Genomic DNA, 18,008 nt, shown 5'->3' with positions numbered 1-18,008 from the left:
CCGCAGCCGTGATCTTGTCGACCAGCTCACCCATGAATTTGGTGAGCTTAGCTTGGGATACAGGCCTGTCGGGCTAATCCTGACCAGAGGAAACTGGATGTTCACGGGACCCGTCCCCCGACTCTTGGGCTTCAGTTTCGAGATCTTTCGCCCACATCTTCGAGAGGGGGCCATCCATTGCCTTTTTAGGGCCCTTCAAGGGGGGGCGGCCCGTCCCTTCAATTTTCCTGGACATCCGCAGCCCCCTCGCTCTATGTATGTAATCAGACTGCCCGGCCTTTAGGAAGTAGCGAGGGCTTGCTGATGCTGAGGGGCCGGGGGGGGGGGGGCAATGCAGGGGTACTTAAGTCCATGCAATTTGAACTCCCCAAAGTCGCCAAAGGGCTAATGCCCCGAAACCAGCGAACGTCTGGGGGTGCCAAATACTTCAAGGCGCTCCGGGGGGGCATGCTGTAGAAACACCCCCAGAATTTGCCTGCAGGTGCCTTTGTTCGTCCCCCACCTGAGGTGCGCAACGCGAGACGAACGCTCCCACCACCTCACGAGCAGTTCACAAAAGGTGGCACAGTCTCCCATGCTGTGGAACCACTTAAACCCCGCAGGGTCCACTCGCCCTCCGAGCGGACCCCTCGCCAGGGCGGGGCAGGGTGGGGGCCAAGTCCCGACACGAGCACTCCACTCCACCCCACTCCCCCCACCCCACACTCCATACCTTCAGCCCCCCGGGGGGGCCATCTGCTTGTCACGGTTCCCCTGGGGAGGGGTGAGGGGAAAGAATGTTGTCCCCAAGCGCCCGTCCACGTCTGGCCCGACGGGTCCACCAAAGCCGGTGGGTGCAAGAAGACGCCGGCTCCCGCATCTGGTATGCTGCTCTGCTGGCCGCTCGATGTCAGGAGCAGACCGACGCGGGACGCGGCGCACCAGGGCTGAAGTGCCGAGGCCGGAATGACAGACCTCCCCAGATGAGATCGGGAGCCGCTCCACTCGCCTCTAATCCGCTGTACTGCCGGGACGCTCCCCGACGGCTGCAGGTGCCGGGGAGGGCAGCTACCGCTCGACAAGTGGATTTTGCTGTTGCAGGTTGGGAGCCCGGGCAACACGGACCTTAAGGCAGTGCGGCCATCTTGGAATTCCGGCAGAAGGTTTTTGAGGAGAGTGTGCACAAGGGAGTGCTTTATTAGTGAGGGGGAATGATCCAGTGGTAAAAGAGTGATTACAGAAATCGGCTAATGCAGGAGCAAGGTAGACAATGTTGTCCTTAATAGTTCTGGAGAAGCAGGGGAGCACCTGTTTGGAAGAGACTTTCATAGAGTGGACTTGTCTAGAAACCTCCTCAGGTGTTAATGGGAGAAAGAGGGGAGCAGAAGGGGAGAGGAGAGGGGCGCCACGGGAGGCCTGAAAGAAAAGAGGGGAGAAGTATGTGGAGTAAAGGTGAGTGAGGAGAGGATGTCCTGCGTTTTTGGAGATGAAGTGAGAGGCCAGAAAAGTACAGAGTGCCAGGGAAGGCAGATGAGAAGTGGAGACTGCAGTAGGGCTGGTGAGATCCTTGCAGATTTTGAATAGTTCAGCCGCGTTAGTGGCTGCAGAGATGCAGGCTTGGATATATGCCCTCTTCTTAGAGCAGATGGTGAGTCTATTGCCTTTGGAGCAGGCGGCAGGCCAGTTTGTCCGAGGATGTGCTTGAAGCCTGCCACTTCCCCTCAGCCACTCTGCAATTGCATCTCAGAGCGTCCAAATCCGAATCAAAGCAGGAGTTACACTTGGAGGCAGGCTTCATGCAGATCATTCTGGCAGGAGCAAGGATGTCCAGAGAGTTGGTAATGGAGAGTTGACGTTAGCGAGGGCAGTGTCAGAATTAGTCAATGGAAAGGGGTAGGAGGGGAGTGAAGGTGGCTGTAAAAGCGGCAGCTGACACTCACTTCATCGGTTGAATGAAGGAGAAGGAGACTGATGGCGTGGGTGAGGCTTACTCGGGCGACCAAGGAGGTCCAAGTGAGAGGACAGGAGAGTATGATCAGACCAGGAGAGAGGAGTAACGTGAGGGTTACAAATGGGGAGGCCTGACGAGATGAGCGCATTCACGGTGTGTCCGGCAGAGTGCGTCAGACCAGAGGGAAGAATAGTGAGGTAAAGAGTCACAAAGGTTACGAAAAGACCCAGAGGCTTCATCAGAGAAGTCGAGGTGAATATTGAGATCTCCAAGGAAGAGACGCTTGGAGAGGTAGGTAGGTAGGGAGAGAAGAAGTGAGGTCAGCCCATTCAGAGAGGAAAGGGGAGACCTGGCCAGGGGGCCTGTAGATGGCGGACAGGGGAGGCACCGACTCTGCAGACAAGACATATCGAAAGAGGGGTAGGTCTGATAGGTATGATAGTAGCAGGAACCCACTCAGGGAAGATGTGGTCTACCCTGGACATGAGGTAGGAGTAGGTGAGGTTAAGTGCTTACCCAGCAAGTACAAGCTGTACAAGACTGGGCCACTCCAACTACTCAAACTCAAGAAAGAGCTTTTTTAGGATTTACTGGATACTACAGGAACTTCATTGAAAACTATGGGACCACAGCGTCTCCTCTGAATACTTTGTCCCCTCCCAACACAGCGATGGGAGCAGTCGTGAGTCAATTTGATAGCAAAGGCATGCAGCACCCCCATCTGCTTTATTAGTCGAAAAACTAAAAGATAGGGAAACTAGGTGGGCCACAATTGAACGTGAATGTTTTTCTCCAGCATGGTGTCTCGCATGGATGTACATGCTTATGAATATTCCCTGTCGTCAAGCTGGGAATCCTCGGTAAATGAAAAAACAGTTTAACTTTTGTTTACAAACCGTCTTTCTCCTATAAACAAATCACTGAGCTCAGAGTCCTACTGCCCCAAGCCAATAACTGCCCTCTCCCTAAGCCCCTCATCTGACAGCCATCTTCAGATTTTTACTGCATGTCCAAGTGTTGAGTTCTCATGTTTCTCTCGTGGAGCTATCTGCGTTTTTTGCGCTTTTTTGCTAATAAAATCCTATTTTTGTTCAAGCCTGCAAGCTCCATCGTTTACACATCCGACTGACTGGGATCATGTTTTTCTGCATCTTTCTTTGCCCCTCAAGGGCAGAATCGTTGAGTGTTTCTTCTTCGAAGTTTCCAGAAGGCCATTAGGCCTCCACCGCACCATGTCAGAGAAGAACAGGGCCTCCCTCTTCAGGTCCTGCACCTGCTGCGATTTGCGGAATGTTTTCATGGAGGACAAGCAATCCCAGTGTCTTTATTGTCTTCATCCGTCGCACAAGGAAGAAGATTGCGAGATCTGTTGTGGCTTTACCAAGCACACTATGAAGGATCGGCACATCAGACTGGCGGCGTGGCTCAAAGCCAAGGCCCCCTGTCCTGTGTGGCTCACAGGGACATGCCTCTGCCGGATCCAGCCAGAGCAGGCTTCTAAGTCCTTTGAAGGCGCTCCATCAGTGGGAGCCCAAGACGAGGCCAAGTACCGCATGTCCGGCTCAGTGTGGGTCGCCGCGCTAGCAGGCCCTGCAGCGGCCAGGGCGCGCTCCTAATCTCCAGTAGCCTCAGTCTCCAGCCATCGATCCAGTTCTTCATTGAAGAGTCAGCTACCCTGGGGAAGCTGCGGGAGAAACCGGAGAAGACCAAACAGGACAAGGTGCCCGACCTGCCCTTTAAGGCCCAGGTGATGCAGACTAAATCAGCAGCTTCCATCAAGCTGGTGGCGGCTGCCCTTTCAAAGACAAAAGGCACTGACCCGGTCCAGGGTACCCCAACAGCGGGCAGAGTGGCCCTTTCTCCCAGGCGGGAGGCTTTGGCCATAACAGCGGAGAAGACCCCTGAAAGGAGGATGCCGTCCCTTAGCCGAAGACAACCCCTCGGGATCCAAAAAAGGGGGTGGGGGGGTAGAAGTACTCCAGGGCACAGATATTTCTTCTGACGTGGAGCACAAGGGTTCCGTCCACACCATCCATTAAGAGGCTGGGGACGACGACTGGAACACTGAGGAGGTAGTTGCTGCCAGAGGTGGCAGCGCCCAAGACGGTGATGAAGACAAGGATGTTGGCGTGGGCGATGACATAGGCGCTGGGCCGAGCGACCCTACTCCCCAGGCACCTCCCAGAGATCTGTCGCATGATATTCTTTCGACCTTCCACACTTTGGTGTTGGAGATACAAAAGAGGATGCCGCCACCGGCGATGACCCTGTTGACACCGGAGCCGCCACCACCAAAGAAAAGGAAGAGGCACCCTATGCCCCCTCTCCAGCCACCAGTGCCTCCCCACCCCCAGGGACATGGGGGACGGACGCAGTGACGACAGACACAGACGACGACAGTGGCGTCTCTCTGCTTCCAAGAGGTTTTCCCCACAGACGAAGTGGGTTCCTTTTACTCTTATTTCCCACGCATCAGAACTCTTCCAACTCACGCCAGAGGAGACTAAGAAGGAGGGCTTCCTTTATCAACACCGGGAGGCGAAAAGGAAGTTCATTCTGTCGGTGCTCCTCCTGGGCGATGTCTGGGATGAGGGTCTGGCACTGCTGAAGAACCCTGCCACAGCCTCGGTAAAGAGACCGGATTGAGAAGAAATACCAAGTTCTGGAGTCTGCACCAAAGTACCTGCGGTCACAGCCATCCCCGGACTCTGGTCTCGGCGGCTGCACAGAATTCCTCCAACCCGTCCTCTGCCTCTGTTCTCCCGGGCAACAAAGGGAAGAAGTTGGACACCGTGGGTAGAAAGGTTATCTACTTAGTGGCGATGATGGTCAAGCCAGCAAACGGTTTAGCCATCCTGGCCAGATACGACCGGGAGTTATAGTACAAGATGGCCCTGATACTGGAATTACTCTCCGAGGACAAACTGGTCGGGGCATGGGAGATTCTCCAGGAGAGCGAGGTGGCGTCAGACTACGCCATCACCGTGGCCCTGGACATTGCAGACACTGGGTTCCGCCAGATGGGAAACGGAGTGTTGCTCCGTTGTCGCGGCTGGCTGAAGGCCACCAACTTCAGGCAAGAGGTTCAGACTTGTGTACTGAAGATGCTGTTTGACGAAGACAATCTCTTCGGAAAGGCCTACTATGACTCTCTTTGGGCCATCAAGACCGACACAGACTGCCCGTTCGCTGGGCATGCTGCAACAGCACCGTCCGTCCTTTCGTTCCTCAGGAGTGAATCGGGCAGATCCTCGAAGGTTTTTGGCAGGGATCTTCCTCTTACCTCCAGCCTCCCCGCTCCTAGTCTCAGGAAGCCTACAGGGGCCGCTCCGAGGCCTTTGGAGGTGACTGCTGTTGTCAAGGCTCCCAATGCGGGGTGCCGGCCTCCAAGCAGGACTGAAGCGGCCAAGGCATCACGCCTCCACACATGCACCCTGGTGGGAGGCCGACTGGCGAACTTTGTCAGCGTATTGGAAAACATCTCCACCGATCAATGGGTGGTGGACGCTTTCAACCACGGACACACTCTGGCGTTTCAGTGAAAGTGTCCGTGAATACCACCGGTGGCCCGACAGGAGCAACACCTCCCTCAGCTGCTACTGGAGGTTTGGGCCATGCTAAAAAAATGCTAAAAAAAGGGGGCTATAGAGCGAGTTCCGAAGCGACTCCGGTGCTCCAGAGTTTACTCCAGATACTTCTTGGTAAGAAAGAAGACCGGGGGCTGGAGGCCCATTCTCGACCCACAATGACTCAACAAGTACATCAAGTCCTAGAAATTCAGGATGGTCACATTGCAACACGTGCTCGGCCAACTGGAGGAGGGAGACTTCCTGTCGTCGTTGGATCTAGAGGACACTTACTTCCACGTCCCCATTCACAGAAAACATCACAAGTTCCTACGCTTCATCGTTCAGGAGAAGCACTACTAGTTCAAGGTTCTTCCCTTTGGTCTGAAGTCGGTGCCAAGAGTCTTTTCAAAGTGCCTGGCTCCAGTGGCGCCCATCTGTGACTACAAGGGAAACATGTGTACCCGTACCTCGGCGACTAGCTTGTCTAGGCCAAGTGAAGGGTCATCGCCGTCGACCACACAGGACCATCCGGCTGCTGACGGATCTGGGGTTCTCGTGAACTATGCAAAGTTCTGCTTGACTGCATCGCAGGACGCACTGTTTCTGGGGGCCAGACTCCACATGGTTTCCTGCCTGGCGGCCCCCTCGGGAGAGTGCATAGCGGCCATTTTGGGCAAGGTGCAACGGCTGTTAGCACTGGCCATTGCCACAGTGAGGGCCATCAATTCGCTGCTCTGCATGTTGTTGTGCATCTACCTGATCATACGGATGCAACCTTTTCGGGAATTCTTGGTTGCCCGTTGTAAGTTTCAAGGACTGGTTTCGGCTCGACGAGAAGTTCCGTTGAGCGATAAGGTGGTGGGGTGTGCACTCCAACATCGCCAGAAGCACAGACTTCCAGAACCCCCACGCCCCCCTTACCAGGAAACGTTCATGACGGACGCCTCCCTGGAGGGCTGGGGAGCTCACATAGGAGGCCTCCATGCCAGAGGTCTATGGCGCACGGAGAAGGAGCTCCACATCAATGTCCTGGTACTACAGGCAGTGTTTTGGGCACTCAAGTAATTTCTTCCGTCCCTCAAAGGCAAGGTGGTGAAGGTCTTCACGGACAATACCACCACCATGTTTTACATCAGGAACCGGGGGGTTCACCAGGTCCCCAGCGCTCCAGGGAAGCACTGGAGCTGTGGCACTGGGCCGTAGCCCAGGGGATGTTTCTCGTTCCTTTTCACCTAGCTGGAGTAAAGAACACAGTCGCTGACTCAGCAGGGAGTTGCGCCCTTGCCACGAGTGGGAGCTTCGGCAGGATCAAGTGGACAGCCTCTTCTGCAGGTGGGGCTGTCCCAAGATCGATCTCTTGGCGACGTCGATGAACACCAAGTGCCAAGAGGTTTGCCAGCAGGTTCCCCCAGCTGGTCAGCATGGGGGACGCAGTCTCCTTCACGTGGGAAGGCCTGTTTCTGTATGCGTTCCCTCTGTTGTCACTACTACAAGTCATCAGTCAACTCAGATGGTGGCCGTGCAGGATGATCCTAGTTGCACCAGCGTGGCTGAGGCAGATCTGGTACCCGGACCTTCTTAGCATGTCAGCGGCACCTCCAGTCAAGCTACCAGTGGTCGCGGACTTGCTCGCCAGGGAGGGCAGTGGAATCCTGCACCATGACCCAGGATCGCTGAAACTGAAGGCCTGGCTCCTGCAGCATTATAATTCAGTGGGTACGAGTTGCCGGCGGACTGCAGGGAGGTCCTTGCCAGGGCCAGGGAGTTGTCGACTCTTAAGTGCTATGGGCACAAATGTAAGCATTTTGTGACTTGGTGCTGGTCGCAGAAGATTAACCCTTCCGTACTGGTTGTCGTTGGCTAAATCGGGGCTGGTGCACACCTCCATCAAAGTAGATCTGGCGTCTATCGCACGCTACACCAGTTCGCCGGGACGGTCTTCTATTTGGTCACACCGTCTAGTGTAGGAGTTCATTAAAGGACTGTTCTGATCGTTCCCGCCGGTGAAGGCTCCGGCCCCGGTGTGGGAACTCCACATGGTGCTGACTAGGTTCATGGGGACCCCCTTTTAGCCTATGCATCAAACGCCTCTCAAGTTCCTGTCTTAGAAGGCTGCCTTCCTCAGGGCCATCACCTCTGCTAGGAGAGTGGGTGAAATCCAGGCTCTGTTCTGTAAACAGCCTTATTTGACTTTCCACAAGAGGGTGGTGCTGCGGACGCACCCCTTCTTCATGCCCAAGGTCCCGTTGGAATTTCATCTCAACGAACCCTTGGTGTTGCATGTGTTTTTTTCTGATGCCTTCATCGCCGGCTGTGCACTCCCTGGATGTGGCCCGCACAAACAGTTTCCGGAAGACTTCTCAGCTTTTTGTGAACTTTGGTTCCTAGGAACTACAGGAAGGCCTTGTCCAAGTCTTCCATCTCCAGGTGGCTCTCTGGCTGCATCACCCATTGTCACCGGTTGGCAAACTGACCGCTGCCTGGCTGCCCGAGAGCTCATTCTACCAGAGCGATAACTGCTACGTCATTCCTGTCTGGTGTGCCCCTGCTGGATATCTGCAGGGCGGCTCCGTGGAGGTCTACGCACACCTTCACAAAGTTCTACTGCGTCTACAGGGATTCCAGGGTCGGCCAAGCAGTACTGCACAAACAGGTTCGCTTGAAAGTGATCCTGGTGAGGGGGTAATTGCTTCTATTGAGCATTGCCAGCTCCTGTGGTTTTGTATGTATGTACTGCTATGTTTTCTTTATTCATGAGCATGTGAATCCATGCCAAAACCCATGCTGGAGAAGGAACAAGTTACTTACCTGTAACTGTTGTTCACCAGCATGGGTCTGGCATGGATTCACATGCGAACCCTCCCGCCTGCCACTCTGTGGCTCTTCTTGGTCATACTGCCACTTCACGTGCTACCAAATCTGAAGATGGCTGCCAGAGGAGGGGCTTAGGGAGAGGGCAGTCATTGGGTGGGGGCAGTATGACCCAGAGCTCAGTGATTCTTTTACAAACTGTATTTCTTCTATAAGCCAAAGTGAAACCGTTTTTTCTTTTACCGAGGATTCTCAGATTGATGACGGGAAATATTCATGGGCATGTGAATCCATGCCAGACCCATGCTGGACAACAGTTACAGCTAAGTAACTTGTTCTAACCTGCATATCTCCCCCAACGCTTACAAATCGTGCAAGATCCAGCAACCCGGGTGGCCATCGGGGCCCCTCGCCTCTCCTCTGCCATCCTTAGCTCTTTGCACTGGCTTCCAGTGGCCAAACGGTTACATTTTAAGGCACTCTGCCTGGTCCACCGGGCCTTCTAAAAGATAGGCCTGGAGTACCTACGGTCCAAATTTAGTGAGTACATCCCCTCCTGCTCTCTCGGCTCTGCTGCGACCTGCTGTATTGCTGTCCCATGATTTAAGTGCTCCCGCATAGTGGGTGGTGGGACGGGCACTCCTTCTCGGTAGCCACGTCCCGGCTATGGAACGGACTGCCTCTCTCAGCTCCATCCGCTATCACCTTTCTTTCCGGCGCGTGGTCATAACTCTCCTGTTTACCGCTTAATCCTCCCCCTGCTCTTTTTCTGCTGCTCACTGTCTGTGCCCTTTAGCGACATGAGGCCCCAGTTGGTGATGGTTTGCGCTCTACTAATGTTCATAATGTAGCATAAACAGTCTGCAAACGTGGTTATAAAGAACGCCTTGGATGCCACTGACACAGTAGGCAGACTTGTGGCAGAAGCCACTGTCATTAAGAAGAATGCATGGTTAAAATGTTCGGGTTTACGACAGACATGTATAGATGGCTTCTAATCACCTTAACCCAAAGCAGGCCCACCACTTAAGCGAGTGCCCGTTTGTAAGTAAAGCAAGTTTACTGTACGATAGTCCAGGCAGGGGCTACATGATGCTGTAGAGTCAAACTAACCTAAGTCACTCCGAACCCCACAAGTTGACACATGACAACAGTCAAAACACTCCCATATATTTTATTACAATCCACCAACAACCTTTGATTGGTTAAGACCTATTCAAAAGAAATCCAGTCTTTCTCCAATTCCCCCGTTCTCATTGGTCATGATAATCTTAACTAACATCTTCATTTCATGTGTCCAACACGCCCTCTTTTATGATTTGTCCCTGGTAGGTCATGACATCATAATATAGTTACATGTTCAGATCCGCACAATTTATTACAAGCCCCAGCTGGCCTGAGACCTTCTAACCTTAAACATAATTAGGAGCAGAATAAACCGGTACCCTTAGAACTGGTGATAACTATCTCCCCCCCCCCCCCCCCCCCCACGGCTTGCTGGCATCTCCGGAAACATTCTAATCTAAACGACTACCAATTCAACACAAATGGCCTCGGGTCACGTCCTGAGAAAACAGTCGAAACCCATGAAGTATCAGTCACTCTGACCTCGAGCACCAGTTCACCTGTGCTTATTGTTAGTCAAAAGCAAATGGCCGGATGACTCTGACAGCTCCCATGCACTTAAAAAAATTGCATCTTCCTTCTGCAGAGCCTTCAAAACCCTGGCCAGCTTTATTGACTGACCATCTGCTTGGTTAATCATTACCTCTACTTCAGCCTCCAACCCTGAAAAACGAGTTTTTCTCAGTCGCTCCGAATTCACCCCGCAAAACCCTGACTGCTGAGTTTGAACAATTTATGATTAGAGCCCACTACATGTAGATTTCGAACTTCCCTATGTGTGTATATCCGTGTGCGTGCATGTTTAATAACTATTGTATCTTCTTCACAGTGGGTTTTCCATTACAGGTCCTCTTCCTCACATGCGCATTATGAAACTCCTTGTTGCCCAGCTTCTAGGCACTTCATAGTATACCAAATCTAGATTGTGTTTATATTTCCTTGCCGATTGTGACATTTATCTTGCTTAGCGCGTGCAAATCTAAAATGTATCAACTTAAACAAGTAACACTTAAAGTAACACATCTCATTCACATTAACTACACTAGATACATATATAAAATTGTAACATCTTGCCAACTTAGCCACAACCCCCATCACTTTTGGCACGTGCAACATGAACCCCTCTTCCTCATTGGGACCTTTTTTGACCACCCCGACAGACACAATCCACACTTCTGCACATGCCTGTTGAAGAGACCAAGCTCTTTGGCATGCCAGTTGACGTGGCTCCAAAACAGGCCAAAAAGGGCCTGAGACCATAAAAAGTCTGACAATTGTCTCACAGGCCATACCAACAGAGGTGGGTGAAAGAATTTTCGTACACAACAAAGGAGCCAAGGGGCACCCTAAGGATCAAACACACCTACATTAGGCTAAGGTCATAACAGCCAAGGTTACCAACATACCGCCAGAGCTGGGAACCACTGCTCCCTTAAAAAAGAGGAGGATAACTGATAATAGTCGAGCTCCAAGGGGAGCTGCCTCAGCCACTAAACCATGAGTCAGCAAGTCAAGCTCCCTGCCATGTATGGGGGAGGGGCATATAACATCATTCACCCATACATTGGAGGGAATAACTTCATACAAGTGGGTGCTGTTAAAAGTAGATCGTGGGCACTGCATCAAATTGGTGTGAAAACCACACAATCATCCTCCAAGATTCTGACTTCTTCCCCCGGAACACTTAAATGTTCTTCAAGAAGTTCAGATACTCCTAGAAAAAAAAGCTATCGTAAAAGTTCTTTCAGATCAAGCAAATAAGGGGATTTACTCTATTTTATAGTCCATGTTAAGATGGATTTCCAAAATGGACCCTTGGTGCGGATTTTGGGAGGTCAACCTATTATGGTGAACATGAGACGCTGCAGTCCAACAACACACAATTAAGGTGGGTATTAGATCAGTAATGCTTAGGCTGTGAGATTAGTCCAGGGTTGGAATGAGTCCACAAAACCAAGAATTCCAGTTGGACAGGTAAGTACAAAAATATGCAATGATTTTTATTAGGCCTTTAAAAATACACACAAAGTAATACAAGTTTGTGGCAAATATTGTTGCACTTGAAAGATATATACGGTTACATATGATTTGAACAAATAAATAACTAATACAATTTTAATTGGACTTCTTTTTTTTTTTTAAACCCCTGCCCCTGTTTTCCCACGCTTCCAACCCGACCCCCACACCACACCTTTTAACCCTTTAACCCCATCCCCATATATATAATTTTTGATGATTTTTCATTATTATTTAATTTGTGATTTTTTCCATTAAAATCACACCATACAATATATACATTCACCATTAGGAGGGAAGCTAGAAAGCTTTTGATTCAATAACCAGTGTAAATCAGGTAGGTACATGGATGCATAAAGTTCAGTAAGAACACTTTAGAGCAACCATCAAACAATTCTCTAGAAATTAATAAGTCCCCCTTACTCAGATTTCTCCAAAGACAACTGCAGAGATTCCGGAATCTGTTGGGGACACAATCTTCTGTACTTGGTCAGGTCGAGCAGGGGTCGCAAGTGCAAACGTCGCATTCAGACGCAAGATTTCATTTCTGTTGGTTTCATGCTTGACCCCCTGTTCCAGGCACCTTCCAGCTGAACACCCTTGCAAAGAAAAGATTAACGCTTCTGCAGAGCAGGCAACCCCAGGGCACTTTCAGTTAGCCATGAAGATGGATTTCAAACTGAGTCACCATCGTCAGGTGGTGACGGGCGTTCTTCAATGGATGAACAAAGGAGTAGACCCAGCAAGGCTCCCGTTGATGCAAGAAGTCTGCGAATGCGTGAGCAGATGTCTTGTAGTACAAGCTGAAGGTCTTCCAAGTTCCAAGGATGCACTCTGAACGGCGACAGCTGCTGCCCAGGAGAGAGCTGGTCAGTCCACCAAGCATGGGTCGAGACTGGTGGTTCCCACTTTTCTAGGGGTTGAAGCAAGGGTCTTCTTAGGATTAGGACCGAGGAGCAGAGCTTCACCTGAGGCTGTCGTCAGTGGGCTGCTCTTCTTCGTACAGGACTTGGCTCACACGATTCTCTGAAGAATGGGTCAAGGTGTCCTCCTTTTATCCAAGATCTGGACTGGGAGCCCGCCAAGGTCTACCAATGGTAAGGATTGTTGGGGAGATGTATCATTTGTTTGCTTCATCCCCTCTCCTAGCGAGACCCCCAGCAATTTTTGCTGGACTTCTGGATCCTTTTCTTTCAATCCTGAATGAGTGGAGCCTTTTTCCTCTTTCCTTCTTGTGGGCTCTGGCTGTTGGAACTCTAGTATTTGTACTCTACCTGTACCAGTTAGTATGTCTTCTCCATAGCTCTTCAAACCATCTGTGTTTTTACAACGTCTTATGGGCAGTATTGCTGTGGACCCTTAGGGTCCTCCTTTAAGATTCTTTTTCTATACCCTCATGTAGCTACATTTTTTAGGTGGAATGGGAAAAGGGGGAATACCATGTCTCGCCCTCGAATGTTCTCCTCCTAATCCCCTGTGACCTTCCACTCAGGCGATCCTCCCTCGCATCTTCAGGGTCGGAATCCAAAAGCAATGGCCCTTCCCTGACCACCGGATCCTGGGAGAGTAGTTGGGAGAACATGTCAGGTTGCTCACACATGAAATTGTTTACTGTGCATCTACGATACAGTATCATGAATGCCCAGTAAAATAAATTTCTCCTCCCTGTCCTCCCTACACCCCACCCTGCCCAAATCAGCCTCCCAGTCTAGTACAAACCCAACACAAGCTCACCCCATTCAAACACACATTCATGTAGCATTCACACAGCATTCATCTAAAAAAGCATTCACACAGCACATACTCGCTCATTCAAACATCCAAACAGCATTTTTATAGCACTTACTTGCTCATTCAAACAGCTCATAGACGCTCATTCACAAATGCATGCAACATATGCATACAAAATGACATTTTCATTACTCTTAACTTCGATCAGCGCCGGTCCGGGTGCAGCTTCTGAGGTCATCTCTGCTGCCGCGCACAAGAACAGAAACCAGGAAGCACAAAGTGCTTCCTGGTTTCTGAACTTGCACGCAGGAACCCTGCCACTGCACTCCTGGAGACCAGAGTTGCAGAGGCAGGGGGGTTGCAAGGGAGTCGCCAGGAGTCGCAGCTGCGACCCCTAACATCCCCCCGAATGACATCTGTGGTGAATCCCTTGATTTGCAAGTATTTTATCTGAATTACTGGTCTGTATGTAGTAGTTGTATTAATCTAGTTCGGCCACAGCCCTTTGTTCTGCTTTTTCTGTTATTTGTCTGGATTTTTTCTGAGCTTGGCTAAAGTATCCCAATTCTCATTAATGTATTGGTTAGTCTAGTCCTTTGAATTCCACCTGATGCTCCTTCATTACCTACCAAACATGCTTTGTGTTCCTATGAGTGAAAGGGTTTTTCACTTATGAGGTGGCCTGTGTTCCATCTAAATGTAAATATTACATGCAATGTCATTTATGTTTAGAACTCCTGCACTATTTTCTTTCCTGTACTTCCCGATTCTTTAATAAACAAAACCTTCCAAAGACCTATGTTTTAGCTTCTCACAGTGTCTCTGCACATTCTTAGAAGGCTTCAGTCCCTAATCTGTTATGGGCTAGTTGCTCTGTCCTCTCCTTTTTGGGAATATTGCTTCAAATGCACACCAATATGATTGCTTCTAGTTGGCTTATGCTTTACCTTAATCTTCTCGTGGGCTAGGCTTCTTCTCCTGCTCCCTTTACTCGCTCATGCATTGCACACCTGAGCCTAGAGTGCCCACTATCGTTGCCATCCTGGCTACAGACCTGCCAGTGTTTCTTCAGCAATCATGTAATGCAGCTCATGTAACTTAGATGAGTTTTGTTTTCCTTAAAGCCATGTTAGCTTACTCTAGTGTGCTGTTCGGTGTACATTGATTGGGTTAGGGCCTATGGTGGATGGGATTAAGTCAGACTCAGAGCGGTTTGAACCTGCCTCAGTCAATAAACATATTAAAGAACAAAAAAAATGCCTGGCAAGGTTGGATTATCAACAAAGCTCATAAGTGTTTTGGCGGTCTCCTTGTTGTAAAATTGTGTTGCATGAAGCATTGCTGTTATATTCAATTTTTCATTCTTTTCCAGGCCCCCAAAGAAGCACTCTCTCAGGCTGTGCTGGCAGAAGTTCCCAAACAGCTTGTCTCCTATTTCAAGATCCTTGGATTATCGCCCGTTAACCCACCAAAGCCACAGACCACTGTGTAGCTTGCAAATTGCTGCAGTCAGAGTGATCAGAATTGTATATGTCTGTGTTGGAGAAACCATTGCATAATGGTATTTATTTCTCTATAGTTTACATATATCATGAAAAGAAAAGGACAAATATGCTGGAAATGGAAAAATCAGTGGCAACCAATGTCTTCTTTCAGTTATCTGATATACAAGCAAAGTGTTTTTACTCTACATAGCGAACCAGACATTGTTTTACAGCCGTTAACCTTGATCAAGATTGCTCTGTGAATGCAAACGGGTGTTCAGGCAATACAGAGGTAGAGCTTTGTGCAACTCTGAGCGATCATCAAAGCTGTAAAATCATTGAATGCACTCCCAGGACAGAATTTATACAGAAACCCCCCGTTAGAAGCCATACATCACTATGGATTAATCATGCTACCATTTTCGGGACACCAAATGGAGAGGATTTCTAACCAATTATTATGCGAATACAGACATTTTTCCTAATGCCTTTTTGTTTGCCAGAGTAAGCTTTTGCTGTGTACAGTGAGCCAAAGCTGCTTCAAGTACGTTGATGCATGGTCACAGATGTCCTGGGTACCAAGAATAGGAATGTACTACTTGATATTTGATGTCCAAAACTCCACACATAATTGCTTTTGAAGCAGAAAAACACATTTTGAGAAGATTCTGATGTGTTTGGTTTTATAGCATGTTATAATAATGCATAAATGTGACTTAAATTGCAAAGATAACATGTATTAATTATACCTAGTGTGATTGTAACATACAAGTCATGATATTTTGTATGCCTGAAAGCAGCATTTATCGCATTCATAAAATTCCATTTTGAAATAAAGCACTTTGTCATTTTATGAACAAGTATCCAGAGCAATCAGTATGGGAAACAAAACTGACGCTGTAAGCATGTTTGTTTTTGTTGAGAAAAGCTGGATTTCTGTAGTTATAGGTAAACATATGTTGCTACATTTGTTTTGAAATGCTCAGTGGGTTTGAAAACAACCTAGATCTGCTTGGCAAACATTGATTGGTAGTCAAAAAGAGTTGGAACTATAAGGAATATGGTTAGGATGAAACCGGTCATTTGGATCTAGCTCGGAGCAATGACCACATTTTAAGGGGATACATTAAATAAAAAGACATCTCCACAAGAAAAAGGAGAGAAAGACAGCCAACACTAAGATGGGGATGCTAAAGCTAAACCCACACAGTTAACACACCTGTGTGCCTTTTTCTACAAGGAAGCAAAAAGCACTGAGATAACAAATCAGAGGATTAACGTACATAAAATATGGGGTCCTAAAAGATTTTAAAATATTGAGACGCTACAAGAGTTAGACTGAAGAAAGATTTGCTCCTATGGAAACCATTTTGTTAAAAACAAATACCTTTTGAGAGGACAGCCTTGAGCAAGAAAACAAATTGTGTTCAATTTTTTAACACTACTTAAATGTGAAACACGTTTTGGCGGTTTCCATTGGAATAAATACTTTTGTGAATAAAAATTCTGTTTTGCTGTTAATTGACTGCTAAAAAATTCATTAGAATAAATTGTTATATTAGTGTGCATAAAAGCAGTATATCTTTTTCTTTGTTTATGGTAAGTCTGGCACAGCCAGGCCAAAAGCCCACCACCGCACATGAATGTCTGACCACTGAAGCAGGATAACACTTGGAAAACAATAAGTAAATATAACTACATCTTGTCGTCCATACTTATGGAATGCCATCTTCTGGTAATGAACAGCACTGAAGCATAGCTTGCAACAGTATAAATTAAATGTTAAATTGGCGGGGGGGGGGGCATGTGGCAATTCAGACCATGGCCACATCTCCACTGGGGACCTCTTGCATATGCTCCAACAGTCTTGGCATTCTGGCTGTAGTGTTATACACCTAAATTGAATTGTTTTTTTGTTTAGACTTCCACTCGCATACGCCCCATACTTTGGTTCTTTCTAAGCCCCTAACCTGCATTCGCTTTGCAGTATAAATCCTTGAATCTGATCGTGTCTGGGCCCTCTGTTTTTTCTCCCAAGGGTTCTTAATGCTGTACTGGTTGAGACTACGAAGGTAGAAGGATGTTTTCCATCAGGCTCCACCATCTTCTCTGAGGGAATTAGACTAAAGGAAGATAGATTTAATTTCGGCTGGGCCCCCAGCCTGGCGACACTAGATCTATTGGAGTTAACAAACAGGAAGGGGTTCTCTACGTATGCAAGCATTACCATTGCTCGCATTGAGGAACCTCTGTGCCTAAGCCTGTTGGGGCAGATGAGCAATCTATTAGGGTAACGCAAGACCAAGCATAACCTCGCTCTACCAGAGCTGGAGATCCAGTGTACAGGAGGGCTCTTTTGTGCTTGTAAATAGTTATTGAACTAAGCCTACAGTTTATGCACAGTTCATACAGGCCTCGGGTCCGTAAACCCTTATTACTCGTGCCTGTTGCACTGTCAATGTGCACTATGCCCTTAACCCTCTATTTGTGTGTGTATATTTGCATGGGGGTATTCAAAAGAAGACCCATCCCATGAACTCTGAGCCATGTAGTCTCTGGAACATTCTGTGGCATTGGGCACAGCTCCTAGCCACCTTAGCCGTTTCAAGTCCGCACAATTGTGTTCACTTAAAGAATACGCTATATTCAACTTGAAGAGCATCTGTGAATCCACATTTTCTGTCATACACAGGTCATCACTCCAGATGTGGACTGGACACCCGAACATAAAGAGCATCAGTGGACTTACCTCCCACCCGTCTGTTTTTCTTTCACCCGCAGAAGTCCTCACTACTAGAAATGTTGGCATCTGTTTTTACCCATAATCTGCCAGCAGGCCCCGTTCCTTCCACTGGGGTTAGAAACCGCCATGGGAGCCAGGAGGAACACCTTATGGCTAGGTTTTACAACATCATGACCTGGAAAGCAATTTGAAATGTCTTTGAAGACCTATTCAGGGAGGCTATCTCTACCTAGGCTCCTCTGGTTTTGATGCAAATCAGCACTGCAACCCCTCTTGAAATGAATCTAACCCCTCTTCATTTGGCTCACTTGGCTCCCTCGCTGGCTCAGATTTTTTTTCTCCATTGCATCTTTTGACTACCCCAGCAACCCTTACTGGTTCTACATGCCCCCCACCTATGGTGCTTCCTTAAACATGGGACAGAAGCGCAGCAAACTCTCCTTTTGAGGGAGATGAATAGGCTTTCCTAAAGAGGCTCATGGACTACTTGTACATCTACGTTCCTGTCCTTGCTTCCCGAGGAGGCTGGTGTCCTAGCTGCAGTTTTCTCACCAAAACCGGAAACTGATTCGGACACCGCTGGATGTCCTGGATGAAGC

General features: G+C 48.9%; 1 protein-coding gene across 6 annotated transcripts in view; it reads left to right on the top strand.

The window, feature by feature from the left end:
- The window catches only part of CPNE1 (copine 1), a 677,094-nt gene extending 661,568 nt beyond the window's left edge, over positions 1 to 15,526 (top strand). For all 6 annotated transcript variants that reach the window (XM_069652236.1, XM_069652233.1, XM_069652235.1 and 3 more), the window contains exon 16: positions 14,555 to 15,526. In XM_069652236.1, the coding sequence (XP_069508337.1) occupies positions 14,555 to 14,674 (120 nt within the window). In that variant the 3' untranslated portion in view covers positions 14,675 to 15,526. The remainder of the gene's footprint in view (positions 1 to 14,554) is intronic.
- Positions 15,527 to 18,008: the final 2,482 nt, after the last annotated feature.

Source organism: Ambystoma mexicanum, chromosome 3p (genome assembly GCF_040938575.1).
Source record: "Ambystoma mexicanum isolate Mex_15411 chromosome 3p, UKY_AmexF1_1, whole genome shotgun sequence".
NCBI classification, from domain to species: Eukaryota; Metazoa; Chordata; class Amphibia; order Caudata; family Ambystomatidae; genus Ambystoma; species Ambystoma mexicanum.
Note: the sequence above shows the minus strand (reverse complement) of the source record. Positions and strands in the feature narration are given on the sequence as shown.